The following is a 21,050-nucleotide window of genomic DNA, read 5'->3' on the forward strand; positions in this document are numbered from 1 at the left end:
TTTCACACAGCTTAAATTGCCTTGGATCGATGCTATGGAATTATGAGGGGTATAGTTTGGTGAGGTACCAGCTCTCTGGCAGAGAAGGCCAAACAATTCATGGGAAATGCAATTTTACAAGGTTTTGCCAAGTCTATCATAGGGTTTTCCTGTCAAGATTTGTTCAGAGGGGATTTGCCTTTGTCTTCCTCTGAGGCTAAGAGAATGTGATTTGTCTAATATCATCCAGTGGGTTTCCATGGTCAAGCAGGGATTTAAATCCTGGTCTCCAGAGTTGCAGTCCCATATTCAAATCATTACTCCACAATGGTCCTAGATTTAAAAATATGTTCACAAGATTATGCATAGAATTGAATTATGAAGCATTTAAGCCTCTGTAATGATGACAGTATCAACAAGTTTACTCAATACTGTCAATATCCTTATACATTTTAAGTTCCGTCTAACATGCATGCAGCCATCCATCACAACAATAAAAACAATGTGTTATTTTGCTAGTTTCATTCATTCTCCTTATCTCCTTAATAGTTAAATTCTACTCAAATGCTTAATATGTCCATGCTTTTAGTTTCAAAAATAGGTTTATGTTTTGAAGTAGAGTTGCACCTCCTGGAAAACATAGATGAACAGATGAAAGATGTGAATTCTTGAGAAAGTTGTGGTTTGGTTTGTTGGTTTATCTCTTGCAAAGTTTAATTTTGTTGTTCATTGCAAAAGGTGGGTCTCAGCCATTTCATCTAGGAAATGCACAATATAAGTTTAAAAAGAAGTGCCTAGATATTCAAGAGAGGGAAGAGAGCAAATCTGCCATATTCGTGTTATGTTGTTGCTTGAAGAAAAAGAGATGGAAGACCAGTTCCAACACATTAATCTGCTATGATCTGTGCCGTGGATGTCTTTTCCAATAGACCTTTTCAGTCTAACAGCTGTGCTCCTTGTTTTATATGAAAAATGCAGCTGGAATTATCCTTGTTTTAGTTTATTGAGCTGGTCAGGGAATGAGCCTGCATGTAGTGTGTTGCAAGTTACTCATTTTTGGTTTTGAGTAGTGTATAAACATAATAATTTGGGTTCTTTTATCATGTCAGAAGCGACTTGAGAACATGCTGCAAGTCGCTTCTTGTGTGAGAGAATTGGCCGTCTACAGAGACGTTGCCCAGGGGATGCCTGCCTGGATGTGTTACTGGGAGGCTTCACTCATGTCCCCGCAAGCTAGAGCTGACAGATGAAAGCTCACCCATCTCACAGATTCAAACTGGCAACCTTCAGGTCAGCAACCCAACCTTCAGGTCAGCAATTCACAAGGGTTTAACCCATTGTGCCACCGTGGCTCCATAATAATAAACCAAAAATAAATTTCAACTATGTATTAAAAGCAGAAATTAGCCTGAATCCAGTTGGGACCTTACGTCTTTCTAAGTGGACTTACATTTACATGAATTAGAAATTTCACAGTTGCATAACATCTGTATCCAGTAGAGGACTGCTGTTACATAACAACATAGCAGAGCTGGCAAAATGCCTGATTGGCATGGGGCATTCCTCACCTTTGAATTCAATAAAGGGTTATTTTAGTGCCCTTCCTATAATGGTCGATATACATAAAGTGACACAATGCAATAGGTCATATAGGAATCTGGTGATTAGTTGGAATAATCACGTGCAACTACATACAGCAGATTCCTTGCAATCCATGGGATGCTTTCTTCCATGTTGATTCTTCTAGTTGATGTCTGCAGCACTGAGTGGACGATATGTACTTGTCAAACAGCCTCGCAGTTAAAATCCAAAGTTAATTTCAGATAATGTAGACACAAAATCATGGAGGGATTTCAGACTTGCCACTGGAAACAACCAAGTGATACATCATCAAAAGATTGGCATATTATATTGAGACATACATCTATGTGTAAATTAGGCCTTCAACAGATTAGAAACTATGACTTTTCCAGGGCATCCTCACTATATTCATAGTAACTACAATATATTAAGGCAATCCATATTGTATTATGCATCCTTCCATCATTTATCTGCCTGTCATTGTTGTGTTTTAGCTTCTCTGCTATTGAATTTGAATTACCTAATGATGATTGGAGGCGGTGTTGTCATCTTTATCATCTCTCTGGCTCTGATTGTTTACTGTGTCAGAAAGAAGAGAAGAGAAAGACGTGAAGTCGAAGGTAATTCCAACTTGCTTTGATACCTGTGCGTGTAAACAGTTATTCTTTTTTATGGACAAGGGATCTTAATGTTATCAGAAGTGGATTGAATAGTGCTTATTGGCTTTCATAAAGTTAATATGAATTTACGTGTGATGCATGTTGCAAAGGGAATAAAGAGAAGAGAGATTTGAGCAAGAGAGTGTACTGATGGGTATTAGTAGAACATTTCAGGGCATAAAGAACAACAGGGAATTTCAGAGAAATTTAAGGGAAGTTGTTCAGATTGGCAAGAAAAAAAGTAAAGAACAAGGGGAAAGAATGTGTAATTTGGAAAACATTTAAGACATAAGGAGAGAGTAGGGGGAGGAGGTAGGGTTGGGTTGCTGTGAGTTTTCTGGGCTGCATGGCCATGTTCCAGAAGCATTCTCTCCTGACATTTCACCCACATCTATGGCAGGCATCCTTGGAGGTTGTGAGGTCTGTTGGAAACTAGGCAAGTGGGGTTTATATATCTGTGGAAAGTCCAGGGTGGGAGAAAGAACTCTTCTCTGCCTGAGGCAAGTGAGAATGTTGTGATTGGTCAGCATGATTAGTATTGAATAGCCTTGCAGTTTCAAAGCCTGGCTTCTTCTTGTCTGGGGAATCCTTTGTTGAGAGGTCCTGATTGGATTTTTTTGTCTGGATTTCCCCTGTCTTCTGAGTGTTCTTTATTTACTCTCCTGATTTTAGAGGGTTTTTAAAATACTGGTAGCCAGATTTTGTTCATTTTCATGGTTCTCTCTGTTGAAATTGTCCATCTGCTTGTGGATTTCATTGGCTTCTTTGTGTAGTCTGACATGGTGGTTGTTAGAGTGGTCCGGCATTTCTGTGTTCTCAAATAATATGCTGTGTCCAGCATATTGAAATCCACAAGCATGTGGACAATTTCAACAGAAAAGAGGAAACCACGAAAATGAACAAAATCTGGCTACCAGTATTTAAAAAACTCTAAAAGCAGGAGAGTAAATAAAGAGCAACACTAAAAAACAGGGGAATTCCAGGCATGAAACAATCAGGGTCAGATAACACCTCCCAACAAAGGATTCCCCCAGGCAGGAAGAAGCCAGACTGCAAAGCCATGTAATGCTAATGTTCTCAGAAAATATGCTGTGTCCAGGTTGGTTCATCAAATGTTCTGCTATGGCTGACTTCTCTGGTTGAGTTAGTCTGCAATGCCTTTCATGTTCCTTGATTTTTTGATTGGGCAATGCTGCTGCGTCTGGTGGTCCCTATGTAGATTTGTCCACAGCTGCATGGCATACAATAGACTCCTGCAGAGGTGAGAGGATCCCTCTTGTCCTTTGCTGAACATAGAGCTAGGGTTCTTTCTTCTAGAATCTCTCACCACTGACTGAGATCCGGGTTAAGGAAGCCTAGAAGCAGCAATCAGCTGTGGCCCCTGCTTCCCTCCCCACTAACCCTAACAGGGCCTGGGGAAGAGGAGGAAAGAGAGAAAAAACAGGTTGTTTTTCGAGGGATAGGAGAAAGCAAAGGCAGGTTGTTGAGGAAACAGAATTGTTTCTTTTAGGATTTCTCTGCCTAATGGAGAAGTTCCAGTACAGCTTCCATTGTTGCTGCAGCTGACATTTTTAAAACAGGTATTTGAACAGATTCATGTATAAGTTAACTCAGGGTTTTGGAGCCAATTTTTTAACCAAAATGTTCCAACTTATACACATTACTTTCTTTTTTTTTTTAAAAAAAGGCCACTGTTTACAAAGCTGTCCTGTCCTGTCAGATCAATCACTAGCAGTTCAGAGTTTTTTTTTTAAAAAAAATCCTTGTTACAGAACAGGAAAGAGAACTGCTGGCGATGGCGAATGATGATTTGAAACGTCGGAAGCTTCCTCAACCTCCGGTTCATTCTGGTCCTAACCAGGCACACCAGCAGCAACAAAGGGGGCCACTGCTTCATCCTGATCCAAAGCAGGAGGGCCCCCCACCTCAGCCGCATCCACGTCCACCTCAACGGAAGCCGCCACGACACATGAAAGAAAGACCATAAATTTGGAAGTGTCACACATCATCACATTTGCCTATGATGGTAGACCTTGATGGTCAACTTAATGCACTCATTCAGTACATTTAAGAGATCTTAATAATGAAACATTTGCAATTGTAATAAATTTATTGTACCATGGGCTGAGATTTCTTGGGCCAGAGTCCACCTCAGAATGCAACAGTTTAGGTTCAAATCATGAAGGTTTATTCCACAATATAATATAGCTATTGATCTTTGAAGATACATATCAATCTTCCTTTTTCTTGCTGCAACAGAATAAATCAAGTTGTGGATTCTTGATTTCAGGTCTGTACATTCCAATTTGGAGGAAAGAATATGACTCAGAATATATTTGCATGTTTGATGATGTTGAGAAAAACCATATGTAAGAGGCAAAAGGAGTTTTCCCAGTATATAAAGATTTTTTTTCCGTGTCAGGAGCGACTTGAGAAACTGCAAGTTGCTTCTGGTGTGAGAGAATTGGCCATCTGCAAGGACGTTGCTGAGGCGATGCCCGGATTTTTGATGTTTTATCATCCCATGGGAAGCTTCTCTCATGTCCCCGCAGGGGAGGCTGGAGCTGACAGATGGGAGCTCACCCTACTCCCTGTATTTGAATCACCAACCTATATAAAGATGTATATGATGTAAAGAGACATTATATGCATTGCATATAGTGCCTGCACTCATTTTCTACTCAAACATTTTGGGGTCCAGATCGAGTGGCTATACAGCCACGCTCTTTTCATAGTTTTAACCTTCCAGATTATTCCATCAAAACAGGACAGAGAGGTTCTTATGTTCCTTCCTGCTGTTTTCCCACCTACAACGAAAAATATTATTACTACCACTATTTTTTGGATCTTGACTTTGAGTGTGAATTAAATCTTGCTTTTCTTGCCATTCTTACTCTGCTCTTAGGTTCTGTCCCTTATTTGCTTTTGTTTTTGTTTTTAACTTGGAGACTCTTCCTATAAATTCTTGGCTCTTGAATGGACACTGATTGTGTTTCCATGGATCTCCAAAATTTCTCAGATTAAAATGAAGACACACATCGTTTAGAAACATAAAACTACGTATGATCAAGTTGACAAAAGTTGTTATGAGTAAGGATAGGCAAGCAAGGAGAGGATGCAGCATTTTGCATTAACCTTATTCGACTGGAAAGGGCAAGATTCTGCCTCATCCTTGCCTTTTCCTCCTGCTGAATTAATATTAGAGGGCAAACTATTTTGACTTCAGCTTGCCGAATAGAAATATGCCAAGGACAAAGGAAGTCTGGCAGGAGGATAGAGAAAATGGGATATTTTTAAAAGTGCTGAAAATGTAGGATGATAAGATTAATCATGATTATTGCATCTGCCAAATCAGGACAGTTGAAGGGTGTATGGTACCTGATCATACCTAGAAGTATTCTAGCCCTGCAACCCATGTACATTTTGGTTCTCAACAAACACATCAGTTGAATAGGAAAAGATGGAAACCCCATCAACAGAGATTAAGGCTCCAGCTTTAGTGTCATATATGTTAGTCCTGCACCCAGGACATGCCAGACTTCCCCTGAGCAAGAACTTTTCCTGCTTCAGCAATATCACCATCTTTCACAAGAAAGATAAAACATTTACTTTGTGTCTTTTAAATATGTTATATAACCATAATTATTTTTGTATAATCCTAAAATGTTATGCTATATCTGAACTGTGTTTGTGCATTAAATAATATGTGAAGAAATAAAAAGATGACTTGGGATTAACATATGGAATTAAACACTATATGAGTTCTTATACAGTATTTTAAGTGTTAAGGGATGCCAAGAAAGGAATTCCACAATTTCCCAAACAGAACCTCTGGACTAACCCTAACCCTAACCCAGAATCCTTCAACAGCAAAGTCTGATCCAAAGGATTATTTGTGCCTGATTTGACCATGTTTAGATTAATACTGAAATTTGCTAGGTACCCCAGAATACCACTTATTTAGTTGTTCTCTCTCTCTCTCTCTCTCTCTCTCTCTCTCTCTCTCTCTCTCTCTCTCTCTCTCTATATATATATATATATATATATATATATATATATATATATATATATATATATATATAGACACACACATAACCACATGCAATTTAGAAGAGATATTTACCAATGAAATTTCCCTAGCTGGGGTATAAAATAATGGTATTTGTTTCTTATTTAAAATGGCTAAAATAATAATCTAAAGATGTCTTAAACGTACCAATTCAGTTTTGTTAATTTTTAGGGCCAGCTACACTGACCATTTAAGGCAGTTTCAAACCAGTAGAAATGAAAGTAGTTTCGCTGTGCAGATATAGGAAATCCTGGAATCACTTTGGTGACATATCTTTTAGACATACATAGTTTCACAAAACTCAGTTTTACTAATAAATGGGAGGTTAAAACACCCCCTTAGAAGAGATACGGAAACATATATAAATTGTAATAGTGAAATGTATGGAAATACAACATACCTCATGAAAACTTTTCATTTATATATATTTAAAATATATGATTTATTGCTTATTTCACATTGACTCAGAGGTTTCTTGTTACATTCACATGACACACCTACACAGTATAGCCAACACACCAAAGTGTTGTGATACACAATTTAGAAAGCTCTGCACTAAAAGTTTATATTGTATTTGGTTCTTTTGGATTGTCTGCAGTCTGAGTTGGTGGGCTACAATTCCCATAATGCTAAATAACTGGCCCAGTGATTACAATGTATGGGAATTATAGTTTTAAACATCTTGATAGCACCAGAATCGTACTACAGCAGAAGTAAAGCACCTCTGACTGTCCAGATGCCTACATATTCCACTCTCCCTCAGTGTTGGAATGGGAACAATAGAAATTGGGAGTTTGTCAACATTTGATTGAGCACATTTACTGGCCCTGGGCTGAACTGCAGTCAGCTTTTTCTCCTTTTAATCATCTTCTCTTTCCTGGGCTCAATGCTTTTGGAAATGTCATTGTATGTTTGTCGAAAGTAGATCCCACCTTCAGTTCATCTTTATTCTGGAAAAAATTGCACATGTTAAATTCCATCATGATGTTGTTGTGTACCTTCAAATAATTTCTGACTTATACAAACCCTACGGCGAATTAGTCACAGGGTTATCTTGGCAAGATTTGTTCAGAGGGGGTTTGCCTTCATTTTCTTCTAAGGCTGAGAAAGTGTGAGTATGCACCGTGTTACAGGCTAGTATAAAGATTGCTGGGAGAAACCTTGAAGTACGGCATGACAGCACTAATACCTCTGTACTCTTCTTGCATTTCACACCGTGCTTCAGGGTTTCTGAACTGAGTCCCATGTGGGTAGAAGTGCTGAACCACAGGCTGCAAGAAAAGTCATGGTTTCCTGTGAAAACTTTGTTGACAATGTATGACAAAGTTTTGCGTTTTGCCCAGGAGAAGCCTCAAGAGCCTATTATAAAGGCAACACATTATGTGTGTCAGCAAAGCAAGGTTTTGCTGTTTTCCTCCTTTTCTTTGTCTAATAATGTGTTGAGCATCTTCTGATGCAACCCAGAAATATAATAAGGGATTTACTAAATTAAGTCAAAGAACTGATTGTGATCTGCTAGGCAAGAGTCAGATTAAACTGAGACTATGTTATATTATATTTCCACATCATGGGAAGCGGTGGTTAAATGTTCACTTTGGGTTTGCACAGTATGTTTTTCATAGCAAATTCCCTCTTTCCTTCCAGTATGCGTGTAAGGAGAAAAAGCTCTAAGTTACTATTACCCTATATACTCATATATGAAACCCCTGGTGATGCAGCAGGTTAAACTGTTGGGCTGCTGAACTTGCTGACGTTTCAAATCTGGGGAGCAGGGTGAGCTTCCACGGTTAGCCCCAGCTTCTGCCAACCTAGCAGTTTGAAAACATGCAAATGTGAGTAGATCAATAGGTATTGCTCCAGTGGGAAGGTAACTGTGCTCCAATGCAGTCATGCCAGCCACATGACCTTGGAGGTGTCTACAGACAATGCCAGCTCTTTGGCTTAGAAATGGAGATGAGCACCAACCCCCCAGAGTTGGACACGACTAAACTTAATGTCAGGGGAAAACCCTTTAACTCATATATAAGTCTAGAAATTTTAGGCAAAAGGTCAATCCTAAAAAACTGGTTCAAATTATCAACAAGTCAATATGACTACTGTACCTTAACAGTTATCAAAAAAGGAATCACTCCTTTCTCTGAGTAGAGTGGAGAAAGACAAAAGTTTAGTCTGTCCCGGGAGACCCCAAAATAAACACTGGCCCCTTCTTCTTTCTGACGTGGTGCCGCTTCTTGCCTTCTGAATTTTGGAATGGAGAAAGGATGGCTGGACACCAAGTCAGCATTGCTGCTTTACCATACCTGTGGAATGACCCTAGACGTATCCAGAAGTCACATAAAACCCCATAATTTTGCCCCACAAAGTAACCTGGACTTATACATAAGGCTGACACAAGTATGATTACTGTAACCATGGTTCAAGGAAACAGCTTGATCCATAATTCATGGTTTGAAGCTGATCTGTTTTGGTGAACCTTTGCTGAAATTAACTGTTGTCTGTCTGGGTTTCATATAATGCTTACTTGTAGTTGTCAAAAATGTAAGCAAAAACTTTCTATTCCTCTTTGGGGCCACAAAGGGAGGGTAATTGTGGTAACAGGAGTCAGGAAAATGCATGAAATCTCTTCTTAAGCTGGATCTACATTGCAGTAATAACTGTAGATCCATATACAGTAGAGTTCCGGTTAATTGACTTCTGGTTATCCGACCTACCGTATTATCCAACGTGCTGGCCGGAGGGACGAGACTCTTCCCTTTGGCAAGCACCTGGCATTTTGGAGAAGCCCGGGCTGTGTTGCTAGGCTAGCTGAGAGGGATAATAGGGCCTCCCTATTATCCAACAGTTCCAGTTATCCGACATTCGGCCCGCCCGTTTATCTCAGATAAATGGAACTCTACTGTAATGCAATTCAATGCAGCTAAACTGCATTATATGGGCTTACACTGACAGTTGTCTGCTAAAATACCCCTGAGTTGCAGGCCTCTATTTAAAAAAAACTCTAGCAAAGGAAGGTTTGTTATGTTTTTCAATAGGAAGATGCTATTGTTTTCCTGGAAAGTCATATTTCTCAGTGGTTGTTTCCAAATATGAAAGAGCCTTCATGTTAGGAATTACAGAAAGTTATGGACTGGGGAGAGTGGATACAGCAAAGCATTCCAGGAAAGCTTGATAAAAATATCTTTATACAGAACACATTTGTTTACCAACAAGTTCCCAGGTTCCACTTTTAATGTGATGCAACTCACACACATGCCACTCATCCTATTTGAAGAGATTGTGCATCTGTTTGGTTCTCATATGTCTTCTAATTCATTAATTCCTCAAACTGGAGATGAAAAAATGACTCGGACATTAGGGAAAGTTGTGTTGTTGAAGGCTTTCATGGCCGGAATCACTGGGTTGCTATGAGTTTTCCATGCATATTCTAGAATCATTCCCTCCTGACGTTTCACCCACATCTATGGCAGTCATCCTCAGACGTGTGAGGATGTTGGAAACTAGGCAAGTGGGGTTTATATCTGTGGAAAGCCCAGGGTGAGAGAAAGAATTCTTGTCTGCTTGAGGCAAGTGTGAATGTTGCAGTTGGCCACCTTGATTAGCATTGAATGGCCTTTCAGCTTCAATGCCTGGCTGCTTCCTGCCTGTGGAATCCTTTGTTGGGAGGTGTTAGCTGGCCCTGGTAGTTTCATGTCTGGAATTCCTCAGTTTTCTGAGTGTTATTCTTTATTTACTGTCCTGATTACTGCCCAAACATGAATCAAGGAACATGGAAGGCACTGCAGACTAATTCAACCAGAGAAGTCAGCCATAGCAAAGCACTTGATGAACCAACCTGGATACAGCATATTTTGAGAACACAGAAATGCTGGACCACTTTAACAACCACTATGCTAAACTACACAGAGAAGTCATTGAAATCCACAAGCATTTGGACAATTTCAACACAAAGGAGAAAACCATGAAAATGAAAATAAATCTGGCTACCAGTATTTTTAAAAAAAACCTCTAAAATCAGGACATTTCATAAAGGACAACACTCAGAAAACAGAGGAATTCCAGACATGAAACATTCTGGGCCAGCTAACACCTCCCAACAAAGTATTCCCTAAGGAAGGAAGCAGCCAGTCTTTGAAGCTGAAAAGCCATTCAATGCTAACTTGCCTAGTTTGCAACAGACCTCCAACCTCTGAGGATGCCTGCTGTAGATGTGGGTGAAATGTCAGGAAGGAATGCTTCTGGAAAGTGGCCATACAGACTGGAAAATTCACAGCAACCCCTTAGGAGAAGCTGCCTGACAGTAAGCTGTTTGACAGTGGAATATTCTGCCTCAGAGTGCAATGGAGTCTGCTCTGGAAGTGTTTAAGCAGAGGCTGGATCTCCATCTGTCAGGAGTGTTTTGATTGCATGTTCCTGCATGGCAGGGGATCGGACTGGCTGACTCTTGGGGGTCTCTTCTAACATTATGATTTTATGATTTAAATGAGTTTATTTTAGGTAAAGAAGAGAAATCCTATACATGTTGAAGGTATTTGAATGAGAACATGCAACACCTAATAGATGCTTACTGTTCCATAAGCATGATTCTTCACAGGATATGAGAGAAACACAGTCATAGTGTTAATATATAGGCTTCTGTGTGCTCATTCACCACCTGCAAAATGAAACCCACAATCACACCAACGCTTTCCTTCCCTGTAAGAGCTGCTGGTTTCAGCATCTTTTGATATCTTGTGGCAGGAAGTGATTAAAGTGCATGTCTGTAAAGCAGATGCTTTGTCCTTGGGAATTATTTTACAGACCTGCTAATTTTGTCAGTGGCAAAGTATTATCACAGAATCATAAAGCTGGAAGAGACCCGAACGACCATCCATCCCAGTCCCGCTAGGCAGGAAAAGCACAATCAAAGTACCACCAAGAGATGCTCATCCAGCCTCTCCTTGAAAACTTCCAGAGAAGGAGACTCCATCACCCTGCGAGGCAGGGGAATCCATTACCAAACAGCTCTTACCGCCAGGAACATCTTCCCGTTGTTTAGGTGGAATCTCTTTTCCTGCAATTTGAAACCATTGTTCCATGTCCTAGGCCCCTTCTACACTAAAATCCAGATAATCTGCTTCGAACCGGATTATATGGCAGTGTAGACTCATAGAATCCAGTGCAAAGCAGATAATCTAGAACGGGCCCTAGTCTCCAGAGGAGCAGAAAATCAGGACTTTCCCCTCTCAGCCAATGAAATACACTGGGTGACCTTGAATTAGTCACACTATTCCAGCCTCAGAGGAATAATAATAATAATAATAATAATAATAATAATAATAATAATAAAACTTTATTTATATCATAGAATCATAGAATCATAGAATAGTAGAGTTGGAAGAGACCACATGGGCCATCTAGTCCAACCCCCTGCTAAGAAGCAGGAAATCGCATTCAAAGCACCCCCGACAGATGGCCATCCAGCCTCTGCTTAAAAGCCTCCAAGGAAGGAGCCTCCACCACGGCCCCGGGGAGAGAGTTCCACTGTCGAACAGCCCTCACAGTGAGGAAGTTCTTCCTGATGTTCAGGTGGAATCTCCTTTCCTGTAGTTTGAAGCCATTGTTCCGTGTCCTAGTCTGCAGGGCAGCAGAAAATAAGCTTGCTCCCTCCTCCCTATGACTTCCCCTCACGTATTTGTACATGGCTATCATGTCTCCTCTCAGCCTTCTCTTCTGCAGGCTAAACATGCCCAGCTCTTTAAGCCGCTCCTCATAGGGCTTGTTCTCCAGACCCTTAATCATTTTAGTCGCCCTCCTCTGGACGCTTTCCAGCTTGTCAACATCTCCCTTCAACTGTGGTGCCCAAAATTGGACACAGTATTCCAGGTGTGGTCTGACCAAGGCAGAATAGAGGGGGAGCATAACTTCCCTGGATCTAGACGCTATTCCCCTATTGATGCAGGCCAGAATCCCATTGGCTTTTTTAGCAGCCGCATCACATTGTTGGCTCATGTTTAACTTGTTGTCCACGAGGACTCCAAGGTCTTTTTCGCACACACTGCTGTCAAGCCAGGCGTCCCCCATTCTGTATCTTTGATTTCCATTTTTTCTGCCAAAGTGAAGTATCTTGCATTTGTCCCTGTTGAACTTCATTTTGTTAGTTTTGGCCCATCTCTCTAGTCTGTCAAGATCGTTTTGAATTCTGCTCCTGTCTTCTGGAGTGTTAGCTATCCCTCCCAGTTTTGTGTCGTCTGCAAACTTGATGATCGTGCCTTCTAACCCTTCGTCTAAGTCGTTAATAAAGATGTTGAACAGAACCGGGCCCAGGACGGAGCCCTGCGGCACTCCACTTGTCACTTCTTTCCATGATGAAGACGACGCATTGGTGAGCACCCTTTGGGTTTGTTCGCTTAGCCAATTACAGATCCACCTAACCGTAGTTTTGTCTAGCCCACATTTTACTAGTTTGTTTGCCAGAAGGTCGTGGGGGACTTTGTCGAAGGCCTTACTGAAATCCAGGTACGCTACATCCACAGCATTCCCTGTATCGACCCAACTCGTAACTCTATCGAAAAAAGAGATCAGATTAGTCTGGCATGACTTGTTTTTGGTAAATCCGTGTTGACTATTAGCAATGACCGCATTTGTTTCTAAGTGTTCGCAGACCACTTCCTTAATGATCTTTTCCAGAATTTTGCCTGGTATTGATGTGAGGCTGACCGGACGGTAATTGTTTGGGTCGTTCTTTTTTCCCTTCTTGAAGATAGGGACCACATTCGCCCTCCTCCAATCTGCTGGGACTTCTCCCGTTCTCCAAGAACTCTCGAAGATAATTGCCAGTGGTTCTGAAATAACTTCCGCTAGTTCCTTCAGTACTCTTGGGTGTAGCTGATCTGGCCCTGGGGACTTGAATTCGTTTAGAGAGCCCAAGTGTTCCTGGACAACTTGTTTCCCTATTTGGGGTTGGATTTCCCCCAATCCTTCGTCCATTCCGTGTTGCTGAGGTTGAAGATGGCTTTCTTTTTCTGAGAAGACCGAGGCAAAGAAGGCATTAAGTAGTTCTGCCTTTTCCCTGTCCCCTGTCGCCATCACCCCATCTTCTCCTTGCAATGGCCCTATCGCCTCCTTTTTCTTCCTTTTTCTACCAACGTAAGCAAAAAAGCCTTTTTTGTTGTTTTTTATGTCCCTGGCAAGCCTGAGCTCATTTTGCGCTTTAGCCTTGCGAACCTTTTCCCTACAGGTGTTGGCTATACGTTTGAATTCTTCTTTGGTGATTTCTCCCCTTTTCCACTTCTTGTGCATGTCACTTTTGAGCTTTAGACATCCATGTTCTTTGGACATCCATTCTGGCTTCTTTGCACTTGTCTTATTTTTCTTCTTTGTTGGCACTGTTTGCATTTGCGCCTTGAGTATTTCACTTTTGAAAAACTCCCATCCATCCTTAACTCCCTTGTTTTTTAATATCGGCGTCCATGGAATGCCGCTCAGTAATTCCTTCATTTTTTGGAAGTCAGCTCTCTTAAAGTCCAGAATGCGTGTTTGACTTGTCTTAGTTTCAGCATTCCTTTGTATTGCAAACTGCAGGAGCACATGGTCACTTGCCCCTAAGGATCCAACCACTTCAACTGTATTGATCAGGTCTTCCACATTTGGAAGGGTGGGACTCAGGGCGGTTTACAGTCATAAAAGCAACACAAACATTACATAACAACATAATACACATTATTAAACAAAGTAAAATAATACAATTATAACAATAAATCACACTTACATGACCAGATCAAGGGGACGGGAACCATAAACCCAATATATTAAAATGTATCATTTTAGGCTAGGGAAATCTTGTGCAATATATTCAGGCTCAGAAATCGGCGGTAGTCCAATGTAATTACTCAAAAACCTGCCGACACCACCAGGTCTTCAGTTCCTTATGGAAATTGGATAATGTAGGGGATTGCCTGATCTCTTTTGGCAGTGCATTCCAGAGCCGGGGGGCCACTGCCGAGAAGGCCATGGCAATCTCTCCCTGAATAAATCTTGCCAAGAAATCTCCAGAAAAGGATAACTATATCAGAGACAATCTGAACATGCAATATCATCATCGTCATCATCATCATCATCAAGTTATCCTTTCAACAAAGGATGACAAATGCAAATTAACCAAAGTTGAAAACTTCATTTTTCCCCCCTGAAATCAAAACAGTAATAATGCTGCCATCTAGTGGACAATATATTTACTCTCAATTCTCATCCATAGTTTTAATTGTCCTGTTCTTGTTTTTTAAAGTAACTTGTTGTTACGTGCTTTCAAGTTATGACAACCTTATCAGATATTTTTCTAATCTTTATTCAGTTTGCCACTACCTTCCTCAGAGGCTTAGACAATGAGAGTTTTTCAAGGTCACCCATTTACACAAGTCTGTTAGCAACAACATGCAGTGTTTACAGTGGATTCTACAGAAACTGTAAAATTCTTTAACTGTACTCCACAAAAAGGAAAATTGGCCTGTTTAGCAAACCTTGTAAATGCTGATTTATTATTTATTATAATTAATGTTAGATTTTATACCTATTTTATATACTATATACCTGTGTTATCAAGAAATAGTACCCACCACAAATGTGAATTAGAATAATAGAATCATAAAGTTGGAAGAGATCTTGTTGGCCATCCAGTCCAACCCCTTGCCAAGAAGCAGGAAATTGCATTCAAAGCACCCCCAACAGATGGGCATCCAGCCTCTGCTTAAAAGCCCCCAAAGAAGGAGCCTCCACCACACTCCGGGGCAGAGAGTTCCACTGCTGAACAGCTCTCACAGTGAGGAAGTTCTTTCTGATGTTTAGGTGGAATCTCCTTTCCTCTAGTTTGAAGCCATTGTTCTGCATCCTAGTCTCCAGGACAGTAGAAAACAAGCTTGCACCCTCCTCCCTATGACTTCCCCTCACATATTTGGCAAAGCCACAGTCTTGCGATGTCCAGCGGGCCGTTTCCTCTACCTCACCTCTGTTCATCAAAACTTATTCTGGGAAGCAGATCATCTACACACCAGAGGGAATTTGTATAATCTCTGTATGAAACATACCACCTCAGGGAAATTCAGCTAAGAAAGAAATGGCTAAGCACCACAATCTCCCTGATACGATCGTGCCCATTCATACGTTTCTCCCCATTCAGGAACCTCCAAAGTCTGTTTTGATCTCTGTCACTCATTCATAAATTCCGAGGCTTCATTCACAAATTTATGTTTAAGATCCTGAAACCCTGTGGAAGGCAAACAAGTTGTGCCTCCCCGTTCCTTTCTAATACTGTAGCCTGGAATGTATACTTAGCTGCACCTAGATGTGTGCACCCAATTTATATAATCTCATTACGATAGGACAGGGGGTGAAAGGAAGAGGTCCTTCAAGAAGAGGCACTCAAAGTTTTCCCGTTCCCATAGATGAGATCTTTACTAACACTATTGACTGAAACCTCTTCCCATTGAATCCATTGATATATTTCCTGCTGTCATTAAGATGTTTTTCTGGCTTTCATTGATATCTGCTGATGACAGTCAGTGCACCAGTTGCAAGAGAGGTTTCACCCATTGTACTATTTATTTCTTCTAATGTATCATTGTCATTACCAGATCCACTCCTTTGTGCATGCTCAAGCTGAATTGTTGAGTCAATCAGGAATTACATGTTACCACACTACTACATTCACTCCCCTCTTAGAGGGCAGAACAGAGAATGTACTAAGATTTCAAACCAATGAATGACAGCGGTTTATTTCTTTCAGCCACAGGAGACACCAACCAGCAATGGCATCAGAGGGAATCTCCAGCCAACAGGACCCCAGATCCTAGTTGCACCATTTCTCAGGGCCCTTCCACACAGCCAGGCAGATAATCCACAATATCTGCTTTGAACTGGGTTATCGGAGTCCACAGTGCCATATAATCCAGTTCAATGTGGATTTTATACAACTGTGTGGAAGGGGCCTTAACCAATTGAGTGCTGGTGCTGGTTTTTCAACTGGCTGCCAAAATGAATAAATATTTCCCAATGCAATGTGTGTCAGATCTTTGGGAATACAGATTCTATTCTGACATACTTTTGGGCTGAAATAATAAACCTCTGTTCTTTTGTCTTCAACTCGGTTTGTGGCCTGATTTGGTCTTTGATGTAGTGTAGCGTGCTGGGCTCTGGGCCCGCAGTTTTACCGAAACCACTTAATAAATGGGGTCATGTGAAAATTTCTCAGGCGAATAGGAAACATGAGTGGAAAAAGTTTAATAAGCCTTGGTCTACAATTCCTGATATTTGTTAGCAGTCTCCCATACAACTACTAATCAGAACTGATATTGCTTATCTTCAAAGGTCATACAAAAACAGATGTCTTTAGAGTATTTAGGCTTTTCAGAGTCTTATTGCAGCATTTAGTTCACCATACCATGCTAAGCATTTTAGAGAGAAAAACGGAGAATCTTGTTGAAGTTATATTCATCAAAATATTTAATTCACTTATTTTTAGTGAATTATATATATATATATAGAGTTATCTATCACCTTCTTAGCACAGAGGTTAAAGATCTGTGGGGGAAACCTCCTCCCCCCCCCCAGGTCCCATAATTGCTTTGCTAACCATGTCTTTAAACAGTACTGGTTTGTTAAAAACTGTTTTCTAATCTTTTTTATGACTGCTTCCCTAGGGAACTATGTTTCCCCATCCCAGGACATTTGTGCCCATCTCTGTGCTGGTCATGGACCGTAATAAAGTCTTGAGTGATTGAATAAGGTATGTTAAGAATACAGTCCTAGTTTGTGGGCTCGCTTGGGTTCACTCTCTATTGTTTGATAGAGGGTAACCTCAGTGGCCTGGGATATGTTTTCCCAGTTTTTGTTGCAGGTTGAGCTATATCTCTACCTCGATATGAATAACCCACTTTCAGTGGCCCATATGGTTTAGCAATATCCAAATTAGATTAATGCAGCACACTGTGCAGTAGGTTGTTTCTGAGTGTTCAGAAAATGCAGTTTACATATAATGCAACAGAGTGATGTCAGATGAAGATGCTGTGACACCCATTACCCCCCACCAGTTGCCAATGTATTTTTGAATACAATTCAATTTGTTATTTTAGTTTACACCGATTTATATAGTTTAGGACTCCACTGCTTGATATAATAATTCTCTTATCAGACACCTGCCAGTACCATACCCAGAAGCCTCCTTGAAGAGAGTCCCAGAAAATAAAAACTCAAGGAAAGTCCTTTCCCCATGAAATGTCCTTCATGGTGATCCCAAAAAGATTGCCTTTTTGGCCCAAGATTCATACACTGCAGGACTCCAACCACCGTATACCATTCAGAAGTCTATCGTATACCCTTCAGCTGTGAAAAAGACTACAGAGGGACCACCAAACAAAGCACCCAAACACACATCAAATCACATGAAAGACACTGCAGACTAATTCAACCAGAGAAGTCAGTTATAGCAAAACACCTGATAAACCAACATGAACACAGAATGCTATTTGAGAACACAGAAATTTTGGACCACCTGAGAACCATTATGTCAGACTACACAGAGAAGCCATTGGAATCCACAAGCATGTGGACAATTTCACCAGAAAGGAGGAAACCATGAAAATGAACAAAATCTTGTTATCAATATTTAAAAAACACCAGAATCAAGACAGCAATGAACACCACTCAGAACAGGAGAACTCCAGACAACAAGCAATCAAAGTTCAGTTAATGCCTTCAGACAACAAAAGCCAAGCCACCTGTATGCAGATACGCTCACTGATTGACTCTGTAAACTTCATGGCTACTCAAATGCTAATTTAAGCTTGCTGCTTGTAATATTCACACTTGCTTTAAACAGACAAGCGTTCTTTCTCCCACCCTGGACATTCCACAGGTATATACACTCCACTTGCCTCACTGCCAACAGAACCTCTGAAGATGTCAGCCACAGAAGCAGGCAAAACGTTAGAAGAGAATGCTGCTGGAACATGGCCATCCAGCCCAAAAAACTCACAGCAACCTAATGATTCTGGCCACAAAAGTCTTTGACAGTTAATAAATCCATTTATCAACTGCCAGACATAATAGGCCATAATTTCAAATGTCAGCCTTACAGCAATTGATTGAGTGTATAATTCATTTTTGGAACAAGATATTATGTTTTTATGTTGATTTTTTTACTATTTCATGGAATTCTTTTTTAAAAGAGAAAGGTAGTCAAGAAATCATTATCATCATCAGAAGTAAAGATGGTAATAGAAGATAAATACAGTACCTACAAATCCATGTCATATTTTAATACTTTATGATCCATCTATTTGGAGAGAGTTGTCAACAACTTCAGGGATTTCTGTTGGATGCCCCTGAAGAAGGCCTTTCTTTACAAGACATGTTTGGCTTTTTATAGGAAAAAATAGCAGGTCATCAATTAGCACAAGGAGCTCATTTCCTTTTTGTTTCCTGTTTATATACGTGCTTTTCAGTACCCTTGCTACAAATATAAAAACCAATATTTGGTTGACTGAATAATCAGATCATAATAATGCAATAAAAGTTAGAGTGCAGATGGTGCAAGAAAAAGTGTATAAAATCTAAAATGTAACATACATTACAGTAGAAATTTAAACTTAGCTTTGAGAACATACAGTAAAACAATGCATTCCCAGTTCAACTCCATGGCACGAAATCAAGGAAACGTGGAATCATCACAGAATAATATGAATATCCTGGACCAAGAGGATGCCCATCAGAAAGCTATTTAACAGAATGTATACAGATTAATTCTGTTAAATAGCTTTCTGATGGTCATCCTCTTGGTCCAGGATATTCATAACAGAATGTATACAGATCAAGAGAGCCTCCAGTGGCACAGCGGGTTAAAGCGCTGAGCTGCTGAACTTGCTGACTGAAAGTTTGGCAGTTTGAATCTGGGGAGCGGGGTGAGCTCCTGCTGTTAGCCCTAGCTTCTGCCAACCTAGCAGTTTGAAAACATGCAAATGTGAGTAGATCAATAGGTACCGCTCTGGCTGGAAGGTAACGGCGCTCCATGCAGTCATGCCGGCCATATGACCTAGGAGGGGGGTCTATGGACAACGGCGGCTCTCTGGCTTAGAAATGGAGATGAACACCAACATCCAGAGTCGGTCATGACTAGACTTAATGTCAGGGGAAAACCTTTACCTTTACTTTTACTATAAGGTAAAGGTAAAGGTTTCCCCAGACGTTAAGTCCAGTTGTGTCTGACTCTGGGGGTTGGTGCTCATCTTATTTCTAACATGAAGAACTGGCTTTGTCCACAGACACTTCCAAGGTCATGTGGCTGGCATGACTGTATGGAGCGCTGTTACCTTCCAGCCAGAGCAGTATCTATTGATCTACTCACATTTTCATATTTTCAAACTGCTAGGTTTGCAGAAGCTGGTGCTAACAGCGGGTGTTCACTCAGCGCCCCGGATTTGAACTTGCGACCCTTCGGTCTGCAAGTTCAGCAGCTCAGCGCTTTAACACACTGCGCAACCGGGGGCTCCTACCTTTACTATACAGATCAAGAAATACAGAATACACACATTTTAGAAAACAGGAACATTTTGATCATATAAGAAGAATTTTTTTTAAAAATAGAGATCATTACAAGGTAAAATAATTAGGAAAAGAAGTAGAGGAAATAAACTTTTTGTTTGAAAAAGAGTTGTTAGAACACTATCTATTTCTGTTTAGAGCAGTCACATCCAAAACTATGGCAGGGGATGTGAATGACTAACCTCCAGTAGGAAAAGAGTGATGATGAAGTAGTAGCAGTATTGTAGTTCATATCAACAGTTTTTGAAAGATGTTGAACCAGCTGCTGATCTAACTTCCTGAGGGCCTACTTAAAGAATGTGCTATGTGTAATGAGGGAAAACAGTAGTGAAAGAATCCCATCCAGAGACTCCTGAAAAGGAAATCAATTGGCCTTTTCAGTAAGAGCAAACTGTACTTTATTTCCATGCAGTATTAAGACTTGTATGATCCAAGGGAAGGTGAAAGAACTCTGACAGTGTTGCCAAAGTGAAAACTGGAGACAGCTCTTCTAGCGTGAATGGTTGTGTAAAGGAGGAAATACCAGCAAGTGCTGCATGTTACAAGGGGACATAACAAGCAATGACTCTTGAACGCCCCTCTTCTGCATTATAATTAAAAGTACAGGCAGACCCCAAGTTATGATCACGATAAGTTATGTAAGTTCATTTCTAAGTTGAATTTGTTTGTAAGTCGGAACTGGTATATGATATTTTTAAAGTGTAACCCTAGCATATACTTTGGATTGTATAGGGAAGGGTTATCACCCCTGTGGCATTTGTTTTGCTGTCTGTGCCCCTGTTCAGAAGATTTCACCTCACTTTCTGTCCCTGTGAAGATCGCATTTTGAAAAATGTGGCTTGTGGTAGCAAACAAGGATTGGTGTTAAAGCTTCAGTTGAGACACCTTTTCCCCATGATAACTCTTTCAGGAGTGAGTTTCCCTTCTGAGGGGTAGATTTCTCTCATTTCCTGTTGTCTCACCCTGGTCCTTAACTGAGTTATTTGGAAGTTGGATGTTTGTAATTCGGGGACTACCTGTATAAGGGTTTTCTTCCGTTTTCACTCTGGCATGTCTACTCCCAGAAGGGGATTCCCAAGAAATTCATGCCATCATTTTTTAGAAATCAAACCTGGCCCAAGACTTTTAGGCCCCATCTATACTGCCATAGGACCCTTCCACACAGTCAGAATTGGGTTATCCGAGTCCACACT

The 21,050-nt window shown here is 40.6% G+C and overlaps 1 protein-coding gene across 2 annotated transcripts in view; it reads left to right on the forward strand.

Moving 5' to 3' along the window:
• Nucleotides 1-16,401, forward strand: part of cd2 (CD2 molecule) — a 29,559-nt gene extending 13,158 nt beyond the window's left edge. The window contains exons 4-5 of one of the 2 annotated variants that reach the window (XM_062974946.1): nt 2,055-2,180; nt 16,046-16,401. In XM_062974946.1, the coding sequence (XP_062831016.1) occupies nt 2,055-2,180; nt 16,046-16,155 (236 nt within the window). In that variant the 3' untranslated portion in view covers nt 16,156-16,401. Of the gene's footprint in view, nt 1-2,054; nt 2,181-3,991; nt 5,957-16,045 lie in introns of those variants that run through there. The other variant, XM_062974945.1, reaches the window with a different exon arrangement.
• Nucleotides 16,402-21,050: the final 4,649 nt, after the last annotated feature.

This window comes from Anolis carolinensis, chromosome 3 (assembly GCF_035594765.1).
Source record: "Anolis carolinensis isolate JA03-04 chromosome 3, rAnoCar3.1.pri, whole genome shotgun sequence".
Taxonomy (NCBI): Eukaryota; Metazoa; Chordata; class Lepidosauria; order Squamata; family Dactyloidae; genus Anolis; species Anolis carolinensis.